Source organism: Anarrhichthys ocellatus, unplaced genomic scaffold (genome assembly GCF_004355925.1).
Source record: "Anarrhichthys ocellatus isolate YVR2014 unplaced genomic scaffold, GSC_Weel_1.0 scaffold55, whole genome shotgun sequence".
NCBI lineage: Eukaryota > Metazoa > Chordata > Actinopteri > Perciformes > Anarhichadidae > Anarrhichthys > Anarrhichthys ocellatus.
The window spans coordinates 2,324,865-2,348,268 of NW_022280085.1; the positions used below are offsets into that span (position 1 = coordinate 2,324,865).

Consider the following 23,404-nt stretch of genomic DNA (forward strand, 5'->3'; position numbering starts at 1 on the left):
CACATGGTGGCATGTCCAGCTCGACGTGCTTTACGTGATGACGTCGGGTTGTGTTGTGCGCCGAGTGAGTGCGCCGTCAACCTCAGTGGCAAAACAGGGAAGCCAGAACACGGACTGTCGTCCCACTTAACACAGGTAAACGCTCCTTACACGACTGACAGCATGTTTTTACTGCTATTCTCAACGCACAGCGCTCACACAGTACATTGTTACCGTGGTCATACGGACGTTACGTGGCTTACGCCGGAGTTACTAGCTAGCTTTCGTGAGCTAGCGCCGTTAGCTTGCAGCTACAGTTATGTCAGTGGACACACAGGTTCACGTTAGGTGAGCTATGATAGCTTAGCTACCGTGACAGGTAACGTTAGCTCCAAATGGATATCACAGTTAACAATTGTACTGTTATACTTTAGTCTCTGACAGTTAGCTACACTGACAGTTGGCAGCCACTGCCATTACTTTCACTGCAAGCTACATGGTTGACTATTTAGCTCTTTAAGTTGTCAGTGTCATGAATGTGAATGAATTATGGATTTCTTTTAATAGACTCCTCTTCATCATGGCGTTGAGAAGCGCCGTGTGTCGTCTCTTGGCGAACTCGCACAGATCCGCCATCATCTCAGCCTCCAGAGCACAGGGAACTGCAGCGGCTGCCAGATGTGGTAAGTGCTGTGATACCAAGTTTTTCCATCCAGGTGGTTTCAGTGTAATTTGTTATGTGTAACTAAATTCACCTTAGACAGCAGTATAATTATACTACATGGGACTTGTAGTTTGCTTAACTATTTTAGATTTCTAGGGAAAACAGTGCTATATCGTTTCTTGCCTCATAATCACTTTTCTGGTTTGAATCTTCCACAGATGCCGAGAAGGTTGAGGCGAAGTCTAAAACACGTAGGTGTTAACGGCTCCTTATTTCTGAAATCGTCGTCCGACGTTATGTTTTGAATTTGAGGCTCTCACCACAACGTGTTTGTATCCGCGGTTGAAAGGTTTCTGAACCGTCCCTCTTCTAAATGTCTGACAGCGAAGGTCCAGTTCAACTGGCGCGACGGCCTGAACCTGGAGGGCCTTCTGACGGAGGAGGAGGTCATGATCAGAGACTCCTTCCGGACCTACTGCCAAGAGAAGCTCATGCCTCGCATCGTTATGGCGAACAGAAATGAAGGTGCGAGACCGAATGAGATCTTGATATTTTGTTTGTCGACACACTCCAAGTTGAAATAACGTCACGTGACAGCTGCTTGTGTCCTTTCCTTCAGTGTTCCACAGAGAAATAGTGTCAGAGATGGGAGAGATGGGGGTCTTGGGCCCGACCATTAAAGGTGAGTCTGCTTTATTTTACAGGCTGTGAACACAATGGACAATAAATGTGTGTTTATTGTAGCATTTCTTTGTGAACTATAAACTGTCTATTTGTACTTCTGTGACTGTCTGAGTTGGACTTTGGCCATGTGCACAGCGGACCTGTGTGTTTTGTTTGTTCAGTCTATGATGAAAGCTTTTCAGTCCATTAAACCTGACTTTACTTATTCACTTTGATTCTTTGAACGTGAGTTTGATGCTTCACAATAACTCCTCTCCCCGTGTGTCACGTGAAGGCTACGGCTGTGCCGGGACGAGCTACGTGGCCTACGGGTTGATCGCCAGAGAGGTAGAGGCCGTGGACAGCGGCTATCGCTCCGTTATGAGCGTGCAGTCGTCGCTGGTCATGCACCCGATCAACGCCTACGGCACCGAGGAGCAGAAACAGAAGTACCTCCCCAAGCTGGGTGAGAGGAGGAAACGGCAGCAGCCACGGATATGAATGCGTTAGTCATAATGTGAGTGACTGAGCTCTTGGTTCACTCCCCTCTGTCTCTCCCAGCTCGGGGGGAGATCCTGGGCTGCTTTGGCTTGACGGAGCCAAACCACGGCAGCGACCCGAGCGGCATGGAAACCAGAGCCAAGTACAATCCATCCAGTCGCACCTACTCTCTCACCGGCTCTAAGACCTGGTGAGTAACATTGAAATCTAATAAATACCATCAAAACAGAACAATAAGAGGTGTTTCTAGAGCAATGTGAAGACTTCAAGTCAGGATTTTATGTCTGTAAAGACTTGGTTGCTTTAAGTATGTGATGTTAATATCGGGTATATTTACACGAGTGTTCTGAATGAATTCTCTGTAAACCGCATGGTACAGAGCAAACACTGACTGGTGATCTTAGTATTATGATTTGTTTTCTAGTCCTCTGATAAATTGTTTAACATCTGATGATAGTCTTCAGCGGCACAGAGCTCTATGACAGTAGCTGTCCACATGGTGGAGCTCTTCACAGCTTTAGTATTGAATGAAACTCACACAGTGCCTTTTTTCTAGGGTTTACAAAGGTCACATTTGATGAATCTGTGGTTGTAGTTTTTGTTTTTTAAAACTTCCTACAAGTAAATAAGGTTATTATGCTGTGAGGCAAAAGATATCTTGGAAGACATATTCCAAGATTACTGCTGTAAAGTACCCACCGTTATAGTTGCAGTTCAGATCGATGTGGTTTACTCTGTATGGTAAAAGTCAGGCCTACCAGTGCGTCTCCCTAACGCTCCCTTGGCCTCCACCCACCCTCAGGATCACCAACTCCCCGGTGGCGGACATCGCCGTCGTCTGGGCCAAGTGCGACGACGGGAAGATCCGCGGCTTCATCTTGGAGCGCGGCATGAAGGGCCTGACGACGCCCAAGATCGAGGGGAAGTTCTCCCTGAGAGCCTCCGCCACCGGCATGATCGTCATGGACGAGGTGGAGGTGCCCGAGGAGAACCTGCTGCCCAACGTCTCCGGCCTCGCAGTGAGTGGAGTGAAAACAGTCCGGTTATGCTAGCGACGTGTTTGTGGAACATGGTTAACTTTACACCTTTTCTCTCAGTGTTTTACTCACATTGCTGCTGCTTCCAGGGTCCCTTCGGCTGCCTGAACAACGCTCGCTACGGGATCGCCTGGGGCGCTCTGGGTGCAGCCGAGTTCTGCTTCCATGCAGCTCGACAGTACACACTCGACAGGTCGGACGTCCCAGTTGTCTCTGCGATGTCATATTTTCCATTTCACTTTTGATTGTTTCTTCATAAACATGTGGATAACACAGCGTCGTTGTTGTCGTCTGCACCAGAATCCAGTTTGGCGTGCCGCTGGCGAGGAATCAGCTGATGCAGAAGAAAATGGCCGACATGCTGACGGAGATCACCATCGGCCTGCAGGCCTGTCTGCAGCTGGGAAGGCTCATCGATGCTAAAAGGTAAAGACGACTTCATCCTCTGAGGGAGGTGTATTAGATGGGGTGTCGGCACTTTCCTGAGGGGCCCAACCATCAAACCACTCTGACCTCATTCAGGTGGAAGAGGAGGAAGTATTCTCTCCTTTGGTTCCCAACAGGGTCATGAAATAGTTTGATAGGCTGCTGTGTCTCATTTTGGTGCACCTGAGGCTGCTGGGATTTGTAAGTTTTGCAGGTATTTTGTCATAAAGCAAAAGTACTGGAAAATCTAGCCCGATGATGGCGCTAGATGAAAGGGTTACATGGATCACCGAAGTTATTCTAATTCATCCTGAGAGAAGTCGTCTGTAGTTTGTAGTTGTTGAGATAGTTCAGCCGGGACCAGAGCAGTTGACGCCAGAGTTTGCCGAACTAACGCAGAACTAACGCCGGTTGTTCTCGTCACAGCGCGGCTCCAGAGATGATCTCCATGCTGAAGAGGAACAGCTGCGGTAAAAGCCTCGACATCGCCAGGCAGGCCAGAGACATGCTGGGAGGAAACGGCATCTCCGACGAGTACCACATCATCCGCCACGTCATGAACCTGGAGGCGGTCAACACGTACGAAGGTGAGGAGGAAGAGAAATGCTTACACACACACGATAACGTGGGATGATACCAATGTCAGATTTTGAGCAGATTATGCAATTATTTACATTTGATTTGATTTGATTTGATCTTTTTTGGTCTCCTCCTCCAGGTACCCATGACATCCATGCCCTGATCCTGGGCCGAGCCATCACAGGACTGCAGTCCTTCACTGTGGGCAAATAGATCTAAACCTCAACCTGCCAAAACAACAGGAAGCTGCCGGCAGAAATGTAACTCGCATGTCACCTCATGAGTTCCCATCTGTAGAGTGACGGTGTTTGTTATCACTCGGGCTTAATAGAATATATATTTGAGTGCTTTATTATCAGAGAAATAACAAGTCGTTATTTAAGTGTGTCGGTACTTGCGGACTTGAAGTGTGATTAATTCAGAAGTTGATTTTTCCAACTCAAAAAAAGGCTATTTTTCTACTCTCAATCACAACCCTATCAGAGATCTTCTCAGCTCCCATAATGCACCGGTGTACAGACAAAGTCGAATTCATTGTATAGACTTTCATGGACTCTCTTGTCGTGAAGTATTGACGGTTGTGAATGAGGTCATGTTCTAGATTTGCTGCTGGTTACTTTAACATGATATTATAAAAAGGAAAAGGCATAACCACCACTTGTTTTAAACATGTGGAGCGTTTCTATGGTGTGAGAGAACATCGATGACGAGGTCAGTTACTACTGTGAGGTATTTTGTCACTAAGATGTCATAACTTTGCGTGGTTTGCCAGGGGTCAAGGATGGAGATCAGAGCGTAACTAAATAAGTTATTTAAGTTTAAGGAATATGTGAGTTTGATACATTAAGCCACACCCCTCCAGCCAGCTGTTAGTCCACTCTCAGTACGAGAGTGAGGGGTCGTGAGACGAATAATAAGGGAGGAAAGAACTATGTTCTGCTTTGTGTTCACATTTTGGACTTTTCTCTATTCTGACTTAAAAAGTGAAAATTCAAGAATCTTTAAACTGTCTTGAAGTGTCATAATTCTGTCTAAAATAAGTTGTAATTCTGACATAAAGCAATAACTACACAGATTTCTACTAACGTGTTGTGACTCGTTTCATTATGGAATATTGTGTGAAACTGTTATTTAAAAGAAACCGTCTTGAGAAGTTCAGAGAGGAGCTGCTAACGACACAAAGACATCTGAAGCCGAATCTGTTTGATCTTTAACATCGTGTCGTATTCAATAAGCACATCGGTTTTTAAGTGCAATCTTGAACTGAAAAGTCACCACAGCTGTTCAATATGCAGCGCAGCAAACGGCACAATATATCTCACTGCCTCTTGTGTAAAGTAAGACTGTAGCAGCTCCACGGGGGGCCTAACGCACTAAATGCATAAATCTGAGGACTGTACTGTTCATCCTCTCACTATCACAGTTTGACCTCTGAACTCATGTCAGTGTTAGTTCAGTAGAGAAGACGGGAGTCAAAGCTTTAGATACTGAAAATAACAAAAGCACAAATTTAAATACTCAAAAGGTTTCTATAGCTGATGACTCAACTTTGAACAATGAAATGATAAGCATGTGCAAAAGTCTGTCGGTCAAACGAGAAATGAATAATCCAATAATAACTGCCATCAGGACTCAAGTGTCCCCTCCCCCCCCCGGGGTTGCATCCTGTCCACATCATCCTATTTCATTTCTGCATATGAATACATGCACATAAAACGCAGCATCCACCTCCTTCAAGAGGACACGAAACATCACTGGTGCAAGAAGTCACATGATTAGTTAAGTGATCTCACCTGTGCACAGTGGAGGGGTTTCAACTGTCAGTAGCATGAACAGGTGTTATCTGGAAGATCCAGCGTATGGTGAGTTAGCATCGAGGCAAAACCTGCACCATGAAGACAAAAGAACACTCCAAGCACTGAATTCAACAGACTCCACTCTGAATTGTTTTCTTGAGATACTCTACTGTGACTTTTTTCTTGGAGTGCAGTGAAATAAATCATTGAGAAGTAGAAACACAGCTGTAAATCTGCAGCAGACCTTCAACTGTGAAGGAGGGACGGATAAAGACCTCCGCCCTCCGCGCTTCATTGCATGTCTGCCACTTTGAAGAGGAGGGGAATTAAAGAGCCGGCACATCCCCGCTCGTAAGCGATGGCGTGTTGTTCATGGCACTTAGATAAGGAAATAGCTTTTTTCCATAACTTTTATTTGTTTGCAAATAAAAAACAAAATACTCCACAGGTCGCCTTAAAACCACTTAACATAAACAAGATGTCCAGCTGCTGGGCACCACTTGGGCCAGATCAAGGAAACTCACTAACCGGCTTGGACCGGCTCTCACATCGGAAACAAAGGGCCTGATTGATTTTCCTACGGGGTGATTTCTCGGTAATTTGTGGGAATTAAGGACACGACGACAGCGGCGCGTGCACCTGTGTTTAGAGGACGGACTCGAAGCAGACGAGTCGTCCGAGTGGGCGGAGCTGACAAGTTTATACCCGCCGGCGAGGAGGGCGCGCGCTTCATTTCAGCACCAAGGACAGAGGCAGAGAAGGCAGAGCCGCTCGCGCACTGAACGCGTCACACGAGCAACTTACCTGCTGAACTCTTGGCACTCAGTTAACCGACAATTAGCATTCACTCACACATTTGGATGGATTTTGAGCTTCGAAATAAGGTTAGAAGTGAAGTTCAAAGTATCAAAAGTTGTTACTCACGTTCCCTTTTTGTCTTTTTTACACGTTTTCTCTTTCTTCTTTGCAGGAATTCACCATCTTCTCCTGACCATCACTCTCATGACTCCAGGTCTGAGTGAGGAGGAAGAAGACGAAAAGAAGTCGCTCTCGGTTGGAATAACACGTCCTTAATCATGAACGGCAACGTTATACCCGGCTTGAACTTCACCATTCCAGCGAAGGGTTACGCGTTATTACCGCCCACAGAAGAGCCTCTGTACAGGCAGTACAAGCCCGCAGTGAAGGACCTCATCCCTCTGCCCAAGGCGGTGTTGTATATGCTCATGGCGGTGCTGGTAGTCGTTGGTGTCGCCTATGCCATCGTGGGACATCTCATCAAGGATCTGGCCATTGACATAGCAGGTAATCGCTTACTGAAAATTAAAAGTGTAAGAGGTAATTTAGAGTTTTTAAGTCAAGTATTTAACATAGAGTGAAATGTATAAATTTCCATATTAATATCTCATACGAGGCTTCAGTAGCCATGCTGTTGGTGATCAATATGATAATAATGTGAAGTTAAGGTCAAGATCAGGTCTAATCACATGGACCCACAAAGAAGAACCCTTTATTAACATGTTGATTTGAGCCTAAACTGGATGTTATTTATCACTAGTAATGATATAAATAAGTGGATATTGTTACAATATTTTTGTGTGTGTTTAGGTTGGTTTGGTCAAGTTTGCATTTGCGCTAACGTTACTTGTGGCAGAAGCCTTTTCTGTTTATCTGTACTTTTAGCTAACTTTTAAACATTTATCCATTTAATTTAACATTAGCTAACTATTTAGCATTGTTCACTTATTCATTTTAGATATTTTACATTTTAACCTACTTTTAGCTACTTTTAGCTAACTATTACCGTTCTAATTAGCTAATGTAACGTTAGCTATTTTCAGCTGTTTCATTTAGCTAATTAGCATTATTCACCCAGTCATTTTAGCAGCTTTTTCACCATTTAGCTAACTTAGCATTACCGTTTACTCGCTGCTTTAAGTTAACTATTTCAGCTGCTCAATTTTAGCTAACGCTACACCTCCATTTAATTATATAATTAACTATTTCAGCTATTTATTCATTACTTTTAGCTAAAGTTAACAGTTTGAACTTATCTGCTCGCTTGCTAATTGTGTTAACTACTTTAACACTTAGTGTTCAGGTGCTTCAGTGGAATCAATATGTGAATATCTTTTTTATCAAACATATATATCGTTAACTTTAAATATAAAACAATTCTCTCTGACAATTTGAGCTAACGTTACTCTACAGTCTGCACAAGTACCGTTACCCCCTGAGGTAGATAATGTCTTACAGATATAAGTTATTATCTTTACAGTAAACCGTACCCTTTCATTATTGGTGATATTAAATCAATAATCTCTGTCTGTCTTATTTAGAGTGTGTGTTGGGCCCGACCGGTGATGAAGAGAAGGAGAAGGAAAATAACCCCCAGGCCATGGCCTCCAGCCAGCCCCCTGCAGTGCACCCGTTCGCCCACAACGCCTTCCACGTGTGGGACCAGGACGACGTGGTCATCACTCTGCCCCTGACCGAGAGCCCCCAGGTCAGCCCCATGCTGATGGCCGCCATCCCCTACATCCCCTCTTTCTTCCCGCACACGCACAGCCCAACGAGTCACAGCTCGCTGGCATTATTCAACAGCCCGGGGCCGGTCCAGGACCTCAGCATCTGACGGTGACGGGGGGGCCCCCGTGATCATGAACGGCCTTGAGGATGAGGTGTTGGAACCGACAGCACACATAAGACACAAGCAGATATGACTTTTAATGCGTAACGAGGAGGCCGGTAAGATATGGTTGTCCTAGTCTCATGTCGACTTCCTTCTTACATGTTAAAGGAAGTCAAACCCCCTGAGAAGGGGAACCCAAGGACAAGAGGTATTAGCTGAAACATGGACATTGTCTCTGCGTGCCTGAGTTTCATAGAGAAGCTGTTAGACGTGTTGGATTATGTTCATAGATAGATATTTTCTTTCTCTCAGAGTATAAAGTGTATCCTATTGATGGATCTTACTGGATGTTTCTTCTGTTACTCTTGTTCTTGCTCCTAAGGTGTACCATATGCTCTGCAAAAACAAAACAAAAGCCCAGCAGATCAGACTGTTTGGCGAAGGTTTTCTCCATGATCAGAGTCAACAAAGCCGTGTCCAGGCTGTAAAGCAACCAGCTGGCCGTCTCCCACGCTGGAGAGTAAAATGTTATTTCAAGGTACCAAAGGATTAGCTTAAGAGGAAGACTTAACGGAGTTCCAGCAATTCAAAGTAGAAAACACGACTTAATCCCCGCGGCCTTTACCTGCATGTGTCACACGCACTCACGGATTCCCCCCCGTTGCTGATTTGCAGAGCCCAGCGCCGCGGCTCACAGCACATAAACTACACGTTATGTGGCATGCTGGGAAAGAGAGACAATTTCTCATTTAGAACAAGCTCACAGCAACTTCTATTCCCAGACGTCAGTTATTAATAAATCACTGAAGTTGAATCACAACTTATTTTGCAGCTTCGGTTTGTTTGGCTGCTTTTATTTCAATTATGAACTAAATTCCAATCTCATTTTTAAAGCTCAGAATTGGTCTAAAACGCATTTTAAATGCAGAACTACAAAATCCAAAACAGTGGGCATGGTCTACTTGAGTTTGGTCATTTTTAAATTTTTTTTTTTAGGAAAGAACAAACATATAATCAGAGGTCAAATATTCTTGCAAGTTTTGTTCCTTTGCAGCCAAAGTGAACAACTCGGGTCCAGCTGATGTCATGTGAGATTAGGAAGTTCAGCGCTGAACTGTCTCTGAACTTGAGGAGCAGTGAAATGAAAACTTCACAGGGCGCCTTCATTGGAAATGAGATGAATGGCTTTCAACATGTGGCCCGATATTGAAACTCAGGGAGGTAAACGTTACAGGACGTAAGGTTGTTAAAGGAGGTGTGAAGATCAACTGTAATCCCACAATCCCAAACATAGCCGCAGCTTCTTTTCCATCACAGACACGACAAACCTGCGATGCAACTGGATGCAAAAACGTACGATAATATGAATCTGTAAATCAGGATGTTTGAATTATAAATTTGCATTTGCGTTCTGGGTGGTTTGGAGACAGAGGATTCAAAGGTTTCGCATTCTAAAGAAACATTATATATATTCTATAAATTGTTTTCTAGTTCAGGTGTTTATCAGATACTTACAGTTCAGTCCCGTCACCCTGGTGTGTCTGCTGCGTTAGTTATAAACACACAGAGAGCAACAGCTCACTTAAACGTTCCTCAACCAGCAGCTGCAAAACCTGAATTTAAATCCTCACTTTCAGTTAGAATCTTTGTGTTCTCGTGGTAGGAGGTGCTTGATACCGATAAGCTATTCCACTGAGACAGCATGCTGGGCCAAAAACAGACATCCGAGGGGAGGAGGCGGGACTTGGTTGGTCCCGTCTTTGCAGGTCCAACCTTACAGCACCAAGTCAGACAGGAGATGTGAAAGATAATTTTTAACGTTTTAAAAGTCGTGTAGAACCTCAGATCATAATACGTCACGTTTACAACAACAAACACACAAGTCGGGTTGTACTGGTATATTGAAAAAGTGTTTTATTTTTTCATGTACAAGTAGAAACTGGGTCACGGTGATGTAAAGGAGAAAAGAAGAAGCTGTTCTCGCACTGAAGGGATGTGTTTTCCAGTAATAAGTTCATACAAACGCTGCTCCTGTGTGTTAAAAGGCCTTTGACAAACAGCTTCCTGTGGTCTGTCTGAAGAGTTTAGGGGATAAACAGACCCTCCTCCTGCTGCAGTCGCTTTCAGACCAACTGGCTTTTACCAGCCCGGCTCAGACCGGGAGCAGCAACTGGGGTGAGGCGCAGAAACGAGGTGTCCTGAAGGATTGGGGGGGGGGGGGGGCTCAGAACTCCAGTCGACATATGGGGCTGTCGTAGACCATCTGCAGGTTCACCTTGTGTCCCACCAGCTCCCTGATGTTGTTGATGCCGTATTTGATCATGGTGGGCCTGCGGGTCAGAGGAGAAGCTGTTGTTGTTACGTGTAAACGCAGCCGTAACTGAGGCTAAAGTGTTTGTGTTGTGTCTTATTCCAGGTCTGATGTGTCAGAGCAAAGACACAGCACAGCTCACTCGCTCCATGTTAGCCATGACTGTTAAAACTTAGAATAGGAAATAATTTGAATAAATAATGTGAATTTTAAATCGTTTCTAAGCAGGAATAACCCTGATCAGTTAATAACTCCAAACATGTGAGATGTGGGTCAGACAGACGGGAGCACTGAAGACGTCTATAGACTGGACTTTAATCTCTTCAATGGAATGAGATTAACGTCCAGGTGAAGTCTGTACAGACATACAGATGTGCTCCTGGCTGTAAAATAAAGACCAGGTCAGTTTTGTGTGTGTGTGTGTGTGTGTTCACCTCTCCAGAGACAGCCCCCAGGCAATTACAGACACGTCCTCAGGGAGACCCATGGGCAGCAGCATCTCTGGTCTGAAGACCCCGGAGTTCCCCAGCTCCACCCACTTCTTCAGTCCTGCATGAACGGAGACAGATTACACTCAAATTATACACAAACCACAAAAACAGAACGGTCCAATAACAGGCAGGGAGAAGTTGAGTAAACGGGATTAAAGGTTTTCAGGCAGTAACACATAGAAAGGTTCATTTTTAGTCGGATTATTCAACCTAAAGCTAGAATGTTCCTAAAAACACTCAGACTGCACAGCGCCTGTGATCAGCTTCACAGAATGTGGTCTTTATTGTAACTAGTTTTACATTGATTATTTACAGTCTGTGTCATCTTACTAGATGTCTGTTTGTCTGTTCGTATTCAAATCAATACAACACATTGAGAGCAGTAGAAGCAAGAGTCAGAAGCAGAGACGGCTGCTACTGTGACCTTGTGATCTGCTAAGTTAGTTAGCATTAGCAGGTGTTTACTTGGGGGCTTTTCCTCAGTCGTGATTGGATTTAGCTGCTGTCTAAGTTAGTTATGGAGAAAGAAAGAGTTTCACTTCGTTTACAGACGACAGCTCGGGCACAATTAGTTTAAGACATTTTAACTCGTGTTTGAATACACAAACGTGTTTGAATACATTTCTTTTACAGCCGGCCCCCAGAATAAAGAGTTTGGGACACACTGCTGTGGAGCACTTTACCTTCGTGGTAGCTGAACACTTCCATGCTGGGCTCTGTGTATGGGTTGTAGGCAGGCTTGAAGCGCAGTTTGGTAATTCCTAGAAAAGAAAAGAAGGAAGGCCGGATCAGTGTGGCGTGAAAAAAAGAACAAGGCAGACAACAATCAGCAAACCTCAGTGTTCAAAACACTGTGTTTCGTGCCTCTAGTAAAACAATGTAGTTCATGCAGTCACCCCCCCCCTCACCTAGCTTGGCGAAGAACTTGTGCAGGGTGCCCATGAGGTCCCCCAGTGTGAGCCCGCGGTCGGCCATCACGCCCTCGATCTGGTGGAACTCGGCCAGATGCGTGGCGTCCAGGGTCTCGTTCCTGAACACGCGGTCGATGGAGAAATACTTGACGGGGGTGAACTTCTCCTGGTGGGGGGGAGAGAAGAGTCACGCGTACACAGTACACTTGATATACTGACGCACGGTCAGAAGTGTGTGGACGCCTGAACGTGGTTGGTGAACATCTTAGTTTAAACTTTGTGCTGCTGTCGACGGTTCTTGAAGTAAAAAAAAAAAAAAAGATATTCCTGCTGCTGAGAATGTCTGAAGTTCACGTTTTTTTTTTTTTTTTTACAAGGTTTGTAACGAAATGAAAATGATTACACGGAAATGGAAACAAAAACTATTTATTTTCAATGGTGAACAGAGGATGAGTTGGGAGAAGAAGCTGCTCTGTAGACGTTTTCTTTGAGTCTCCTTTTTTCACGACACGGTTGAAGATTTCAATCCTATTAGTATCTATTTTTGGGAACTTGCCAAGCCGTGTATGTGAAGCAGCACCGTCGTGAGCGTGGTTTAAAAAGTCCGCAGTGACTTCCTGGGCGTTAAATCGACTCACCTGCTGAGCCAGTTTGTACAGCATGCGTGCGCTGACGGCCGTGGTGTGAGTGCGGAGGATGTTCTTCTGAGCCTCCTCGATCTTCCAGTCGTATTTGTACCTGAAACACAGCAGCGTATGAGATAAGCAGTCACAGGCTGTGTTGAGAGCTGTTTAAAAGGGGAAAGGGAAAAGCAGCCGCATGTCATGTGGATGTCCGATCAGTGTTGGTGGTCAATGTAGTCGATCGAGTCCTTTATGAGTGTTGACTGAGAAACTTGTTGTATCACAGGAGCGAATATGACTTCTGGAGATCATATGCTTCCAATACCAATCGCAGATCATCGATGATCCTTAAGTCTGTGGAGACCAACTTCTAAATGTTTTCTTTCACTTTGTTACAGTCATAAAATTCTAATTATGGATTAGGAAATAAAAGATTATATATTTCTATTGAAAAATGTGTAGTTTTAATGATGTATTAAAAGCTGCTTAGAGCTTGTGTTAGGTGAAGTTAAACAGATAATTCATCTCTAATATCTATTTTAGAATGCTGTTAAAATATCTCCTTCAAATAACTGCATTTATTCAGGTTTCCCGCCAAAACCTATATTTTACAAGATTACATTTGAAAGCATCGTGACAATCGCCCAATACTCATTTTACTGAATGGAGCATGAACGCATCATAATGGAACTCAATGGAACCTCTGTATGTTATAACGACAGCTGTTAGCTGTTGCTGCTAACGCTACTAGCTCTCCTCCTGCTGATTTCACACGGTTACACCGTCAGTGATCGGTGACTAGAAAGCGTTGATGCTGATCTCCTGGCTGCATCTCTGACTGAACAGCGACAGGAAAACTGTATTTCAGACTTTGATTAAACTGTGTCAATAATCCGCGGCTCACATGTGAACCGTGACGAGGAATCCTTCCGGATCGACTACAGTCCGTTACGCCACCAGCTGCCAGCGGTCACGGCGAGAGGGAGAACTTCTTCAGTGGATTCAGCTCACACTGAGGGAGTTGTTGCGTCACTCGACTACATTTCCCATCAACACCGACTGGACATTCAGATAAAAAAAAGGCGGCGAATCGTCCCTTTATTAAATTTGACTGATGCTCGTGTCTCACCCTTGTGAGCCGTAGCCTCCCTCTGAGTGGACCTTCTTCACTCTCTCCAGGTAGTCCTGAGGGAACTCATGGGCGAGCGCTGGGTCTGGGGAAGAAAACAACATGTTTCGGTGTAAATGATCATTAACAGTGACTTGGACACAGCCGGGAGCGACAGGACTCGCGGAGCCTCACCGGACAGGAAGAAGGTGTCGTGCTGGTCTCGGGCCGGGTGCTGCTGGGGCTGGAACAGGGAGTCGAAGTTCCAGAAAGAGCTCTCTATGAAGTTGTTGGTCGGCATCTCCGTGAAGCTACGGGCAGCAGAGAGTCCGTGTGATGTATTTATTTATTTGTGTGTGTTTTTTGAACGGTGATATTTCCAGCCGCTCGCTCACCCCATCTCCAGGAAGATCTGCCTGAACTGTGTTCGCACCTTCATCAGCGGGTGCATGTGGCCGCAGTCCGGGGCCACGCCCATGGCCTCGAAGTTGTAGGGCTTAAACTTCTTCTCTTTCCAGCTGCCACTGCAACACAATGCGAACGAAAGCTGTTAGGGGGGGGGGGGGGGGGGGTCTGAAAAAGGGGGAAAGGCACTGACTGCTGTGACCTCGGCTGTTTGTCCTTAATTCTTCATCGTCAGCAGGTTTTAACCGACGATAATAATATTAATAATATTTCTCCCGACTCATTTAAACATTTTGTAATCTGCAGCTGAGGTGATTGAGAGCATCAGTCGGCGCAGAGAAGTAAAAGTAGCAGCACGCTGAAATATTTGGGTCGGGGGAAGAAGGACCATCTGGATGCTGCTTTTAGCTCAATCCCCTCTATGATGCGATTTCATGAAAAACTTAATTCCGCACGCATTTTAATGCCTCATCCTCAGCATGAAAACAGCACAAGCTGTATGATGAGCATGTCGATTATTTATTTATCTTTGTGCATTTCCTATTTCACAGACACTGACGATTTTAAGGTTTGGTTTGTCTGTTCTGGGCTACCGTAGGAACATGGCGGTGCAACACGCTGAACTCCGTGAAACCAGCTCCCTGTGTAGATGTGAAGGGCTCACGCTAGAACAGAGACAGAGAACGTTTAAGCATTTAACACAGGAGGGGAACACAATAAGCTTGCTAACTTGTCCCTTCATCATTGTAGTTATCAGCTGAAATCTTTAGTCTTCAGCCACCTACAGGACTTTTCTTAACATTTCAGCCCATTGGTTACATATTGTGACGCCAAAAGTTTTCCCGTCCGGTGGGCGTGGTTGACACAGCGTGGCGCTCCGTCTCTACACTAGAATCTATTTCTGCTAATAAATCCTTCACGCTGGACCTGAAGACCACTAAGAACCTGAAATTGAATTAACAGAATTCCTGAGATAACTCATCCTTACGTGGTCAACGTGTCTTAAATGAATCGTTTGCTTCCGTTATGTCGGTTTGGTTGTGTCATATTTGTCGTGGTCGCGATCATTCTGTCCAGCCCTGCCTTTAGCGCAAAGTCCTCGTCTTTGGACTTGCACCCTTTTTATGGGCGGAGGTTTCTCTGTGTCCTTCTGTCCGAGTCCCTGAACACAGCGTCACTGACAGACGGAGGAGGGCAGACGGGACACACTTTTTTATTAATATTGTGTTTACATTTTAAAGTGAAACTAAACAGGACTGTACTCACTTGGCAATCATCTCAGGAGTGAGCTCCGTCTCCTGTTTGGTGATGGTGGTGCTGAAGGAGCTGCCCTTCGTGATCCAGTACGACTTCACCGTCCTAAACAACGAACAAACACGTTGAGACGCATTTTCTTTTTATTCTCAGTGGTCAATATGTCCTGATAATATCTTCCCTCAGGAGAAGGATGCTCGCTTATATCGGCTTAGTGCATCTGTAGTCTGGCTGCAACCCTGGTTTCAACCCAGAGCATATTCCAGTAGGTTTTATGTGTCCCCCATGTGCATTCTAAATGTAAGGTTCTTGACTTGCTGTTCTCCAGAAGTACAGAGGAGTTATTACAAATGTTGTTTGAATATTTAGATATCAGCAACAACAGATTCAAACTGCAACGTGAAGTCTTCTTTTCCCTCCATTTAAGGGCACCGGTTTCTTTATCTGCAAATTATCTTCAACGCAGTTATTAAAAACATATACAAATGTGGTCCCAACATTATTCTGACTCATGTAGGGTCAACACTGATCCACAACAAACCTTCTACTGCCACCTACTGGTGGACAAAGGTACACAAAGATGTAAGGACTTACACTTCAGAGAGCAGCTTTCTCTTCTTCAGCTCGTTCTTCTCTTTCTCTTCCAGCTGAGAGGAGTTACCTCTCTGAACCAGGAGCAGCCTCTCCCTGACCTGGTCCTCTATGCTCTCCACCTGGAGGGGGACACACGACCACACACACTTTACTCAGAATCCACCGCTCACAAAAGGCCGTGATAATAAGAGTCGATAATAAGAGTCATCTTGACGCGTACCATCCTGAATATCCTGGGGCCGCCCTCGTGTGCCTTGTCCACTCGGATCCACTTGCTGGACATGGCCTTGCTGAAGCCGATCTTCCCGAAGGACAGTTTCTGCACGGGGACGAAGACGGGAGGAAGAGCAATGTCAGCGGAAACAAACAGCATGAGCATTATGTGTTTATGGAAGAACAACGACATGGATGATCCCCCACATATTTTGGATGTTAAAACTTGTGACTGTAAGCCAATGTTTCCACCTTTCCTTTATTATTTCATCTTTATGCTGTCTTGTACTTTCTGATGAATCACAGGAGCAAGAATGTAACGAGAGAAAGAGAGCGTTTAACTTAAAGTTATACGTTATATCTATAAATACGTTGACATTTAAAGAGCGTGGAATTTTAGACTTTTGTTTTATTCATCTTTGAATTTCCTATTTCAGATAAATAGATCCAGTGTCAGAAGTACCAGGTTTAAAATGTGCATTCCATCTAAAATGGAAAAATGAGCGAGCTCTTGTTTTTATATATAGCTAATATATACATTTCAACAATTAGTGTGGCATGCGCCTCACAATTATTTTTATTATCTGCCATTTTTCACCTCTGTTTTATCCCATTTCGCCTATAAAATGCCAGAAAATTGTGGAAAAAAAACGTAATTTCCCACAAACTACGGTGAAATCTAGAAATGTCGTGTCAGTCCAAAATCCAAAGATTCTCAGTTTACGAAGACAAAGACAATCGTCAAATCCTCACATTTTAGAAACTAGGATCAACAATCCTTTCTTAAAAATATACTAAACAATTATTAGATTCATTTTCTGTTAATCGACTAATTGGTTGACAGTAGATATTGCAGTAGTACATCAATATATTACCTTTTGAGATGCAGGTTTAGGAAACCTTCCTGCAGTGCAGGATTCAGAAGAGCATACACTAAACTAGTAGAATGACGCCCTGACATTATTTAGGTACATAGAACTTCATGCTTGCTACATTCTCACGTGCTATCTTTCCACATTGCCTTTACACCTGAAACACAACCAGAACCCCCACCAGAACCCCCACCAGAACCCCCACCAGAACCTCTTCACTTCCAGCCCCGGCGGGTGACGCGTCACTCCCACCGCGGTGGACCTGACCCGTCCCTCCCGCCTGTCAACACTCACCATGAGCTCGCTCTGTGCCAGACCCTCCGGCGGGACGGAGCCGAAGACCCGGGCTTCGTGGCTGCCCTGCTCGGCTATCTCCGTGCCCTCACCCGACAGCTCCCAGTGCTTGGAGGTGCGCAGCTCGGCTGAGATTAACTGGAGAGCGGGGGACAAAGGCAGACTTCAAAGTGTGAATATTCATGATAACTGGCTAAATTAACTGTTTTACTTCACTGCTTCACTGCTAAACTAAAAACCGGTCAGCCAGAACAGCTCTGACTAACACTTGTCTCTTTAACGTCGACGTTATTGCATCAGTCGCACTAAATGCCCAATGTTGACGCTGACGGTCGGACATCCGCCGCCGCTCAGCCCGGGAAACTCACGTCGCCGAGAGCCTGCAGACTCTTCACGGCTCCGACGAGGACCTGGTGGTCCACCCCGAGGCTGTTGGCCGCTTCGACGCTGTCCACGCCGTCGTCCGCCTTCTCAATGCGCCGTAGGAGCGTCTCCACCACACCGGTGTCCGCCATGCTGGAGCCGTGCGAAACCCGAAAGAGACCGGATGTGACATCGCGTTACCGAAGGCCGAATGTCTTGGAGTAGCGAGACGTCAAAAAGGTGGAAATGGTTTACCGTAAATACTGTAGTTAATTTGTTTTTGTAGTGCCCTTTTAGTCTTTTTTTTTTTAATATGAACTTTTGCTATTAGAATATAATTAAATAACTTTCCAGCTGTAAATTTCTGATATTTAAATCCCATTAGCACAATAATAAATTCGGAAATGCAAAATAAAAGGTAAAAACCTAATTAAAGGACAGTCACAAAGCTCAAACAGTACATTTATTTGTTTAATTTCAATCCTGAATAAGAACAAATTAAAGACTTAGAGACTTAGTATTTAAGTCTCTATATGACCCTCCCTATTTTAACAGTAGCCCATCACAACTATATAGAGCCACTGAAGTCTATATTATGTTATTTTCATAATTGACCTTTCTTATAGATAAAACCTTTTAGTTTTACCCCTTTCTAATAAGACACATTTCATAAACTAGCCATATCAGTTGCAACTAATATTAAAAACCCATGTTTTAGAGATGTTATTAGCCATTAAAGTTTTGGGTTGCCAGGTTGTGAAAACTCTAGCTGGTGAGCCCTCAACAGTGAAGTAATTCACGGTTAATCTGGTCATTAGGTCATGTATTTCCCACTTTATAATAATAGTATCAATGGTACAAATACTTGATATTTTAATAAAGACTTCTATTCAAAATAAAAATCATTTTTTAATACAAACCCTTTGTTATACATTAACAGGAACAAATCCAACCCAATGAAAAAGCTACATTGAGCAGAAATGTGGATGTGACATCAGAATGCAAGTATATTTCCCAAAAAACAGTTATTAAAATAACTACATCACATCAGGTAAATTACAAAATAAGCCGAAATTACAAGCAATGCAGAACAGAAGAAGCTAGTCGGGGTCTAATGAATTATTACAAAAAAGCACAACAAGCTTTGTAGTTTTAAAACTACAAGATTTGACTAGTTTCACAGGAGAAAAGAAAACGGCTGTCCCCACACACCTCTTCATAGTAAAAGGAAACAGTCAGAGCCAGTGAGTAGTTGGAAGAATCAGCCTTCAATATTTAGTGATGAAGCAGAGGACTGGTAGCATAGATTTAAAACAAATCATAAAAATAAGAATAACCTAAAAACACAAGACTAAGCACTGACCAGACCACTGAAACAGACCACTAAATTCAGCCGCGACTCATCTCTTGACTCTTAAAAAAGTCCAGACAACTCTATTTGTGTCCCACATGTGCCACATTTAAACCCAAAAGCGCATAAGAAGCAAACACGGAAAAAGGCAGAGAGCACAGGCAGTCGCTTTCTTTGGAGACGGCTCCAGACACCGACGCTTTGTGCCGAGGATTCACAGGCGGAGTGATTAGAGTTTATCTGTACTGGTAGTTCATGCTGCCGTCTCCCCTGCCGTAGCCCACTGGGTTCTGGTACTGACAGTGGCTGGTGCCGAAGCCCTGGTTGTTGTTGGGTCCGAAGCCCTGGTTGTTGCTGGGTCCGAAGCCCTGGTTGTTGCTGGGTCCGAAGCCCTGGTTGTTGCTGGGTCCGAAGCCCTGGTTGTTGYTGGGTCCTGCCCCTCCTCCTCCCGCTACCCCCTGTGAGTTGTAATTGGACTGGTTGTTGAAACCTACAAGGAAAGCGTGTGGTAGTTAGTGAAAATATTTTCCAAAAGAAAAAAGGTATAACAACATCTTCTGTCTTATAAAGATGGCAAAACTGCAATAAATCATATTTTGGCCACTTATGGGCAGCGGAAACAAGCATTGTTGTGAACACATGTTACAACAACAGAATAGAAGACGGAATCATTTAGTATGTAGTTATACCAAGAAAAATGTGGTAACATGAAGTATACGTTAGCGTGAAAAGGATCTTCTTAAAACAAGAATATCTTCTCGTTATTACAAGAAACAGAGCATTTATTTTAACGAGATAATAAATATGTCAACTTTTTTTTTTTTTGCCACATCTAAGGTCAAGCATGTAAAAAAACCCTAAACACGACCATGTAAACCGGTTATTTTAACAAGGGTAGTGTCTTTTCTTTAGGCATTGAATGGATTTCTATCATTTTAAACAACTGAAGTTTTTATACAACAAACCAGCTCACCCCTTTCAACAAGAAATGTTCCTCGTTTTAATGAGATACATTGGTTTTCTGTTTTAACGTGATGTGGACTTTCTCGTGACAAACAGACAGATACAGTATTACAGTACTGCCATCACGCTGCTGAAACGTAAAATCAAATTCTGTATCAAAATAGTTTCGACCATGAACAACAACAATCCCCTTAACTCACCTTCATAGCTGTAGTCTTGGCTGCCTCCGGCGCCCCCCGTCACCAGGCTGGGATAGGTGGTGCTATACGAGTATCCGCCCGCCCCCCCCTGGTTCTGGTTGAAAGTCTTCTTCCCCTGGACGTTCCCCTGGACGTAGCCCTGGCTGTAGCCCTGGCCGTAGCCCTGGCCGTAGCCCTGGCCGTACTGGTTATAGAAGCCCTGCCCGGGGGGGTTGCTGGACTGGTATCCCCCTGCAGCTCCACTGTTCGCCCCTGGGAGACCTGTAAAGGGCGCCATCCCTCCCGTGTTCATGGGGAGTTTCTTTTTGGCAGTTTTCGCAGCGGACATGGCGGTGTAGGCGCCGTCGTTCTGGTAGTACGAGCCGTAGGAGCCCTGAGCTGATCCCGGCACTGGGCTGGCTGGGGGGCCAAACAACGGGCTGTTCGATACCCCGCCTCCTCCGTCCGTGCCACCGTTGTTGTAGTAATCTGGGAAATAACAGCATGGCACAATCTTAAAATGGGCACGACTCGGCATATTTTGAAAAGCTACTGCTTGCATACACTCGACATGTACTCTGGAATTAATTCGGAGTAACAGCGATTAATGGTGACATCACATTTATTTATAAAAAAAGAACATATAAAAGCAAGGAGTCTTCCCTTCCCAAACATTCAGATTCCCCAATTCACAAAGTCTGTGTGTGTGCAAACTTAGTGGCAAACAGCCTCAGTTCATCAACGCCTACTGCTGTTACAGATGGGATACTGCGACACGGACAAAGTTAAGACAATCATGCATTCAGTGGAGCCATGACTCAACAGTGTAGCCGATATGACACAGAAACGGCAGATTCTACATAAAAAACAGATGAAAAAAAAGACATCTCAATCGTGTTTGGAAGGGACAGAATATTAAAATGAAAAAAACAAATCATGTTAAGATTTTTCTCAGTATTCTCATCTAAGTAAACAGTTTGGAGAGAGAGAGACAGAGAGAGAGACAGAGACAGAGAGGACAGAGAGAGAGAGCGAGACAGAGAGGACAGAGAGAGAGAGAGAGCGAGAGGACAGAGAGAGAGACAGAGAGAGAGAGAGACAGAGAGAGAGAGAGAGAGAGAGAAGAGAGACAGACAGACAGAGAGAGAGAGAGACAGAGAGAGAGGACAGAGAGAGCGAGACAGAGAGCGAGAGAGCGAGACAGAGAGAGGACAGAGAGAGAGAGCGAGACAGAGAGAGAGAGAGAGAGGACACAGAGAGAGAGAGAGAGGACACAGAGAGAGAGAGAGAGAGAGAGAGAGAGAGCGAGACAGAGAGGACAGAGAGAGAGAGAGAGAGAGACAGAGAGGACAGAGAGAGAGAGACAGAGAGGACAGAGAGAGAGAGAGAGGACACAGAGAGAGAGAGGACACAGAGAGAGAGAGAGAGAGAGAGCGAGACAGAGAGAGGACAGAGAGAGCGAGAGAGCGAGACAGAGCGAGACAGAGAGAGGACAGAGAGAGAGAGAGAGGACACAGAGAGAGAGAGAGGACACAGAGAGAGAGAGAGAGAGAGAGAGCGAGACAGAGAGGACAGAGAGAGAGAGAGAGAGAGAGCGAGACAGAGAGGACAGAGAGAGAGAGAGAGAGAGAGAGAGACAGAGAGGACAGAAATGACAGGCTGTTGCAGTCTTGACAATAATCCAAAAGGCAGTATGTTGTCCAGCTCCCACAGGCCTTCACTTAATCGTGATCCAAATAAACGGAGACAAATCCCTCTGCCGGGTCTGACACATGGAGGCAATCGACAATAAATCAGCCCTGTTTGGGCGGGGGTGGGGTCCAGGCGTTTAGGTACATCCACAGTGGGTGACTTATGTTTACACGCATGCAGTGGCAGATCGTCTCCCCCGAAGTGTCACGACGTGACAAGTGGACTGGCAAGACAGGGTGGAGGGGGGGGGTGTCACTTTATTCCCAGGCTTGCGGACTTGACGGTGAAGACAGTTCATGATGCTGCTGGAACACTACTGAGAAGTTTGTCCTTTTTTTTGTTATCCTTTCTACAGGACAGTTTTTGATTTGTATAAGACTGGGGAAGATCTATGTCGCAAACTCGTGGTAGCCATAGCAGTCTGAGACAAAGTCACCTAAAGAGTGAGACAGGGCAGAGAAGGGGGGGGGGGGAAATATCAAAATTAGATTGTTTATTTGGATTTTTTTTTTTTTTAAATTTCTGCCATAAAATAGGCAGGTGTGTGACTCATTTGGTCAGGTTTTTTTTTAGTTGTATTTTTTAGATTTCTCTGCTCCTGTCACGCTCAGGTAGGTCAGTCCTCAGAACGGGCTGCCAGAGGGAAGAAATGGGTTCTCATAAGAGGGGGGGAGGGTTGTCAAAAACAGATTCAATCCTGTGGCTTAAAGCAGAGAAATGTAAAATCATTGAACTGGGACCGTCCCAACATGGTTTATCATGACGTGGTCTTGTTTGCACTGGAGTGGAACCGTCTTCTAGAATAGGCCACGTTCTCTAGTTCTGTAGCTATGAACACAGGTAACAGTGTTTTCTTTACAGTCCGGGCCAGATGCACCATCCCGCCCCAGGACACAACATCCATTTCTTACATCAAAGCTTCACTGCAGCCCAGACAAAGAGCAGCTATCCAGTCAAACCAGGATTATCATAATGGGTGAAATGAATACTCACTGTATCCGGAGACAGTGTTGTTCCCGTAGCCGTACGTTCCGAAGCCACCTGGCCGGATGAAAGTCAGTTTAATACGCTGACTTTAAAGCCCCGTCGATCTCAATAATGACGTCTTCTAATGTTTTACCAGAACACAGAGTACGTCTGCTACGGCGAAAGCTGTGTTTTTACCTCCTTGGCCGTAGCCTCCTCCGTTATTGAAGCTCCTCCCCCTCCCGCGACCTCGTCCTCGTCCTGCTCTCCCTCGGCCCCTGCGTGAAGCGGCGTCTCCAGCCACGGAGGCTCCCATCATGCCGAAGCCTGGCGCGTGCTGACAGGGAGACAAACTAAAGTCAGATGCTGAACAGCAATTTTCCTCTCTGTGAGGACGTTTAACCCTGTGAAGCCTCGCTCGTTAAATAATTAGATATTCTGTTTGGAAAAGAAACATATTTGAACTGATTTTAGCATTTATGGCAATCTATATACCTCAGATTTTACTCGACATAACATAATATACACATATATACA

At 44.9% G+C, this 23,404-nt stretch overlaps 3 protein-coding genes across 4 annotated transcripts in view; 1 reads left to right on the forward strand and 2 right to left on the reverse strand.

Moving 5' to 3' along the window:
• Positions 1-54: 54 nt before the first annotated feature.
• On the forward strand, positions 55-4,925 carry gcdhb (glutaryl-CoA dehydrogenase b). The gene is made up of 12 exons (XM_031870957.1): positions 55-135; positions 547-662; positions 862-894; positions 1,028-1,168; positions 1,263-1,325; positions 1,602-1,772; positions 1,868-1,997; positions 2,610-2,826; positions 2,934-3,037; positions 3,145-3,270; positions 3,697-3,857; positions 3,989-4,925. Exons 2-12 carry the CDS (start codon positions 560-562, stop codon positions 4,060-4,062), a joined length of 1,323 nt encoding a protein of 440 aa, XP_031726817.1. The 5' UTR covers positions 55-135; positions 547-559; the 3' UTR covers positions 4,063-4,925.
• Positions 4,926-10,165: 5,240 nt separating this feature from the next.
• On the reverse strand, positions 10,166-18,519 carry farsa (phenylalanyl-tRNA synthetase subunit alpha). The gene is made up of 13 exons (XM_031871019.1): positions 17,722-18,519; positions 17,354-17,491; positions 16,195-16,293; positions 15,975-16,093; positions 15,393-15,485; positions 14,117-14,245; positions 13,917-14,032; positions 13,743-13,827; positions 12,629-12,728; positions 11,988-12,156; positions 11,763-11,840; positions 11,023-11,137; positions 10,166-10,607 (listed from the first exon to the last, which is right to left on the reverse strand). The coding sequence occupies exons 1-13, from the start codon at positions 17,866-17,868 to the stop codon at positions 10,502-10,504; spliced, it is 1,494 nt and encodes a 497-aa protein (XP_031726879.1). The 5' UTR covers positions 17,869-18,519; the 3' UTR covers positions 10,166-10,501.
• A 90-nt stretch (positions 18,520-18,609) lies between these two features.
• ilf3b (interleukin enhancer binding factor 3b) overlaps positions 18,610-23,404 on the reverse strand; it is a 35,845-nt gene continuing 31,050 nt past the window's right edge. For both annotated transcript variants that reach the window (XM_031871017.1, XM_031871015.1), the window contains exons 15-18: positions 23,066-23,204; positions 22,895-22,942; positions 20,231-20,698; positions 18,610-19,557 (exon numbers count right to left, since the gene is read on the reverse strand). In XM_031871017.1, the coding sequence (XP_031726877.1) occupies positions 19,304-19,557; positions 20,231-20,698; positions 22,895-22,942; positions 23,066-23,204 (909 nt within the window). In that variant the 3' untranslated portion in view covers positions 18,610-19,303. The remainder of the gene's footprint in view (positions 19,558-20,230; positions 20,699-22,894; positions 22,943-23,065; positions 23,205-23,404) is intronic.

Bases quoted from the DNA above. Each gene is read 5' to 3' on its own strand.
- farsa (XM_031871019.1), bottom strand. From the start codon at position 17,868: ATGGCGGACACCGGTGTGGTGGAGACGCTCCTACGGCGCATTGAGAAG. The intron at 15,486-15,974 runs GTAAGTCCTTAC...TTCGTTGTTTAG, and splicing joins AGAAAGCTGCTCTCTGAAGT to GACGGTGAAGTCGTACTGGA. The intron at 12,157-12,628 runs GTGAGTCGATTT...CCCCCCCACCAG, and splicing joins TGTACAAACTGGCTCAGCAG to GAGAAGTTCACCCCCGTCAA.
- gcdhb (XM_031870957.1), top strand. From the start codon at position 560: ATGGCGTTGAGAAGCGCCGTGTGTCGTCTCTTGGCGAACTCGCACAGA. The intron at 1,773-1,867 runs GTGAGAGGAGGA...TGTCTCTCCCAG, and splicing joins GAAGTACCTCCCCAAGCTGG to CTCGGGGGGAGATCCTGGGC. The intron at 1,998-2,609 runs GTGAGTAACATT...ACCCACCCTCAG, and splicing joins CTCACCGGCTCTAAGACCTG to GATCACCAACTCCCCGGTGG.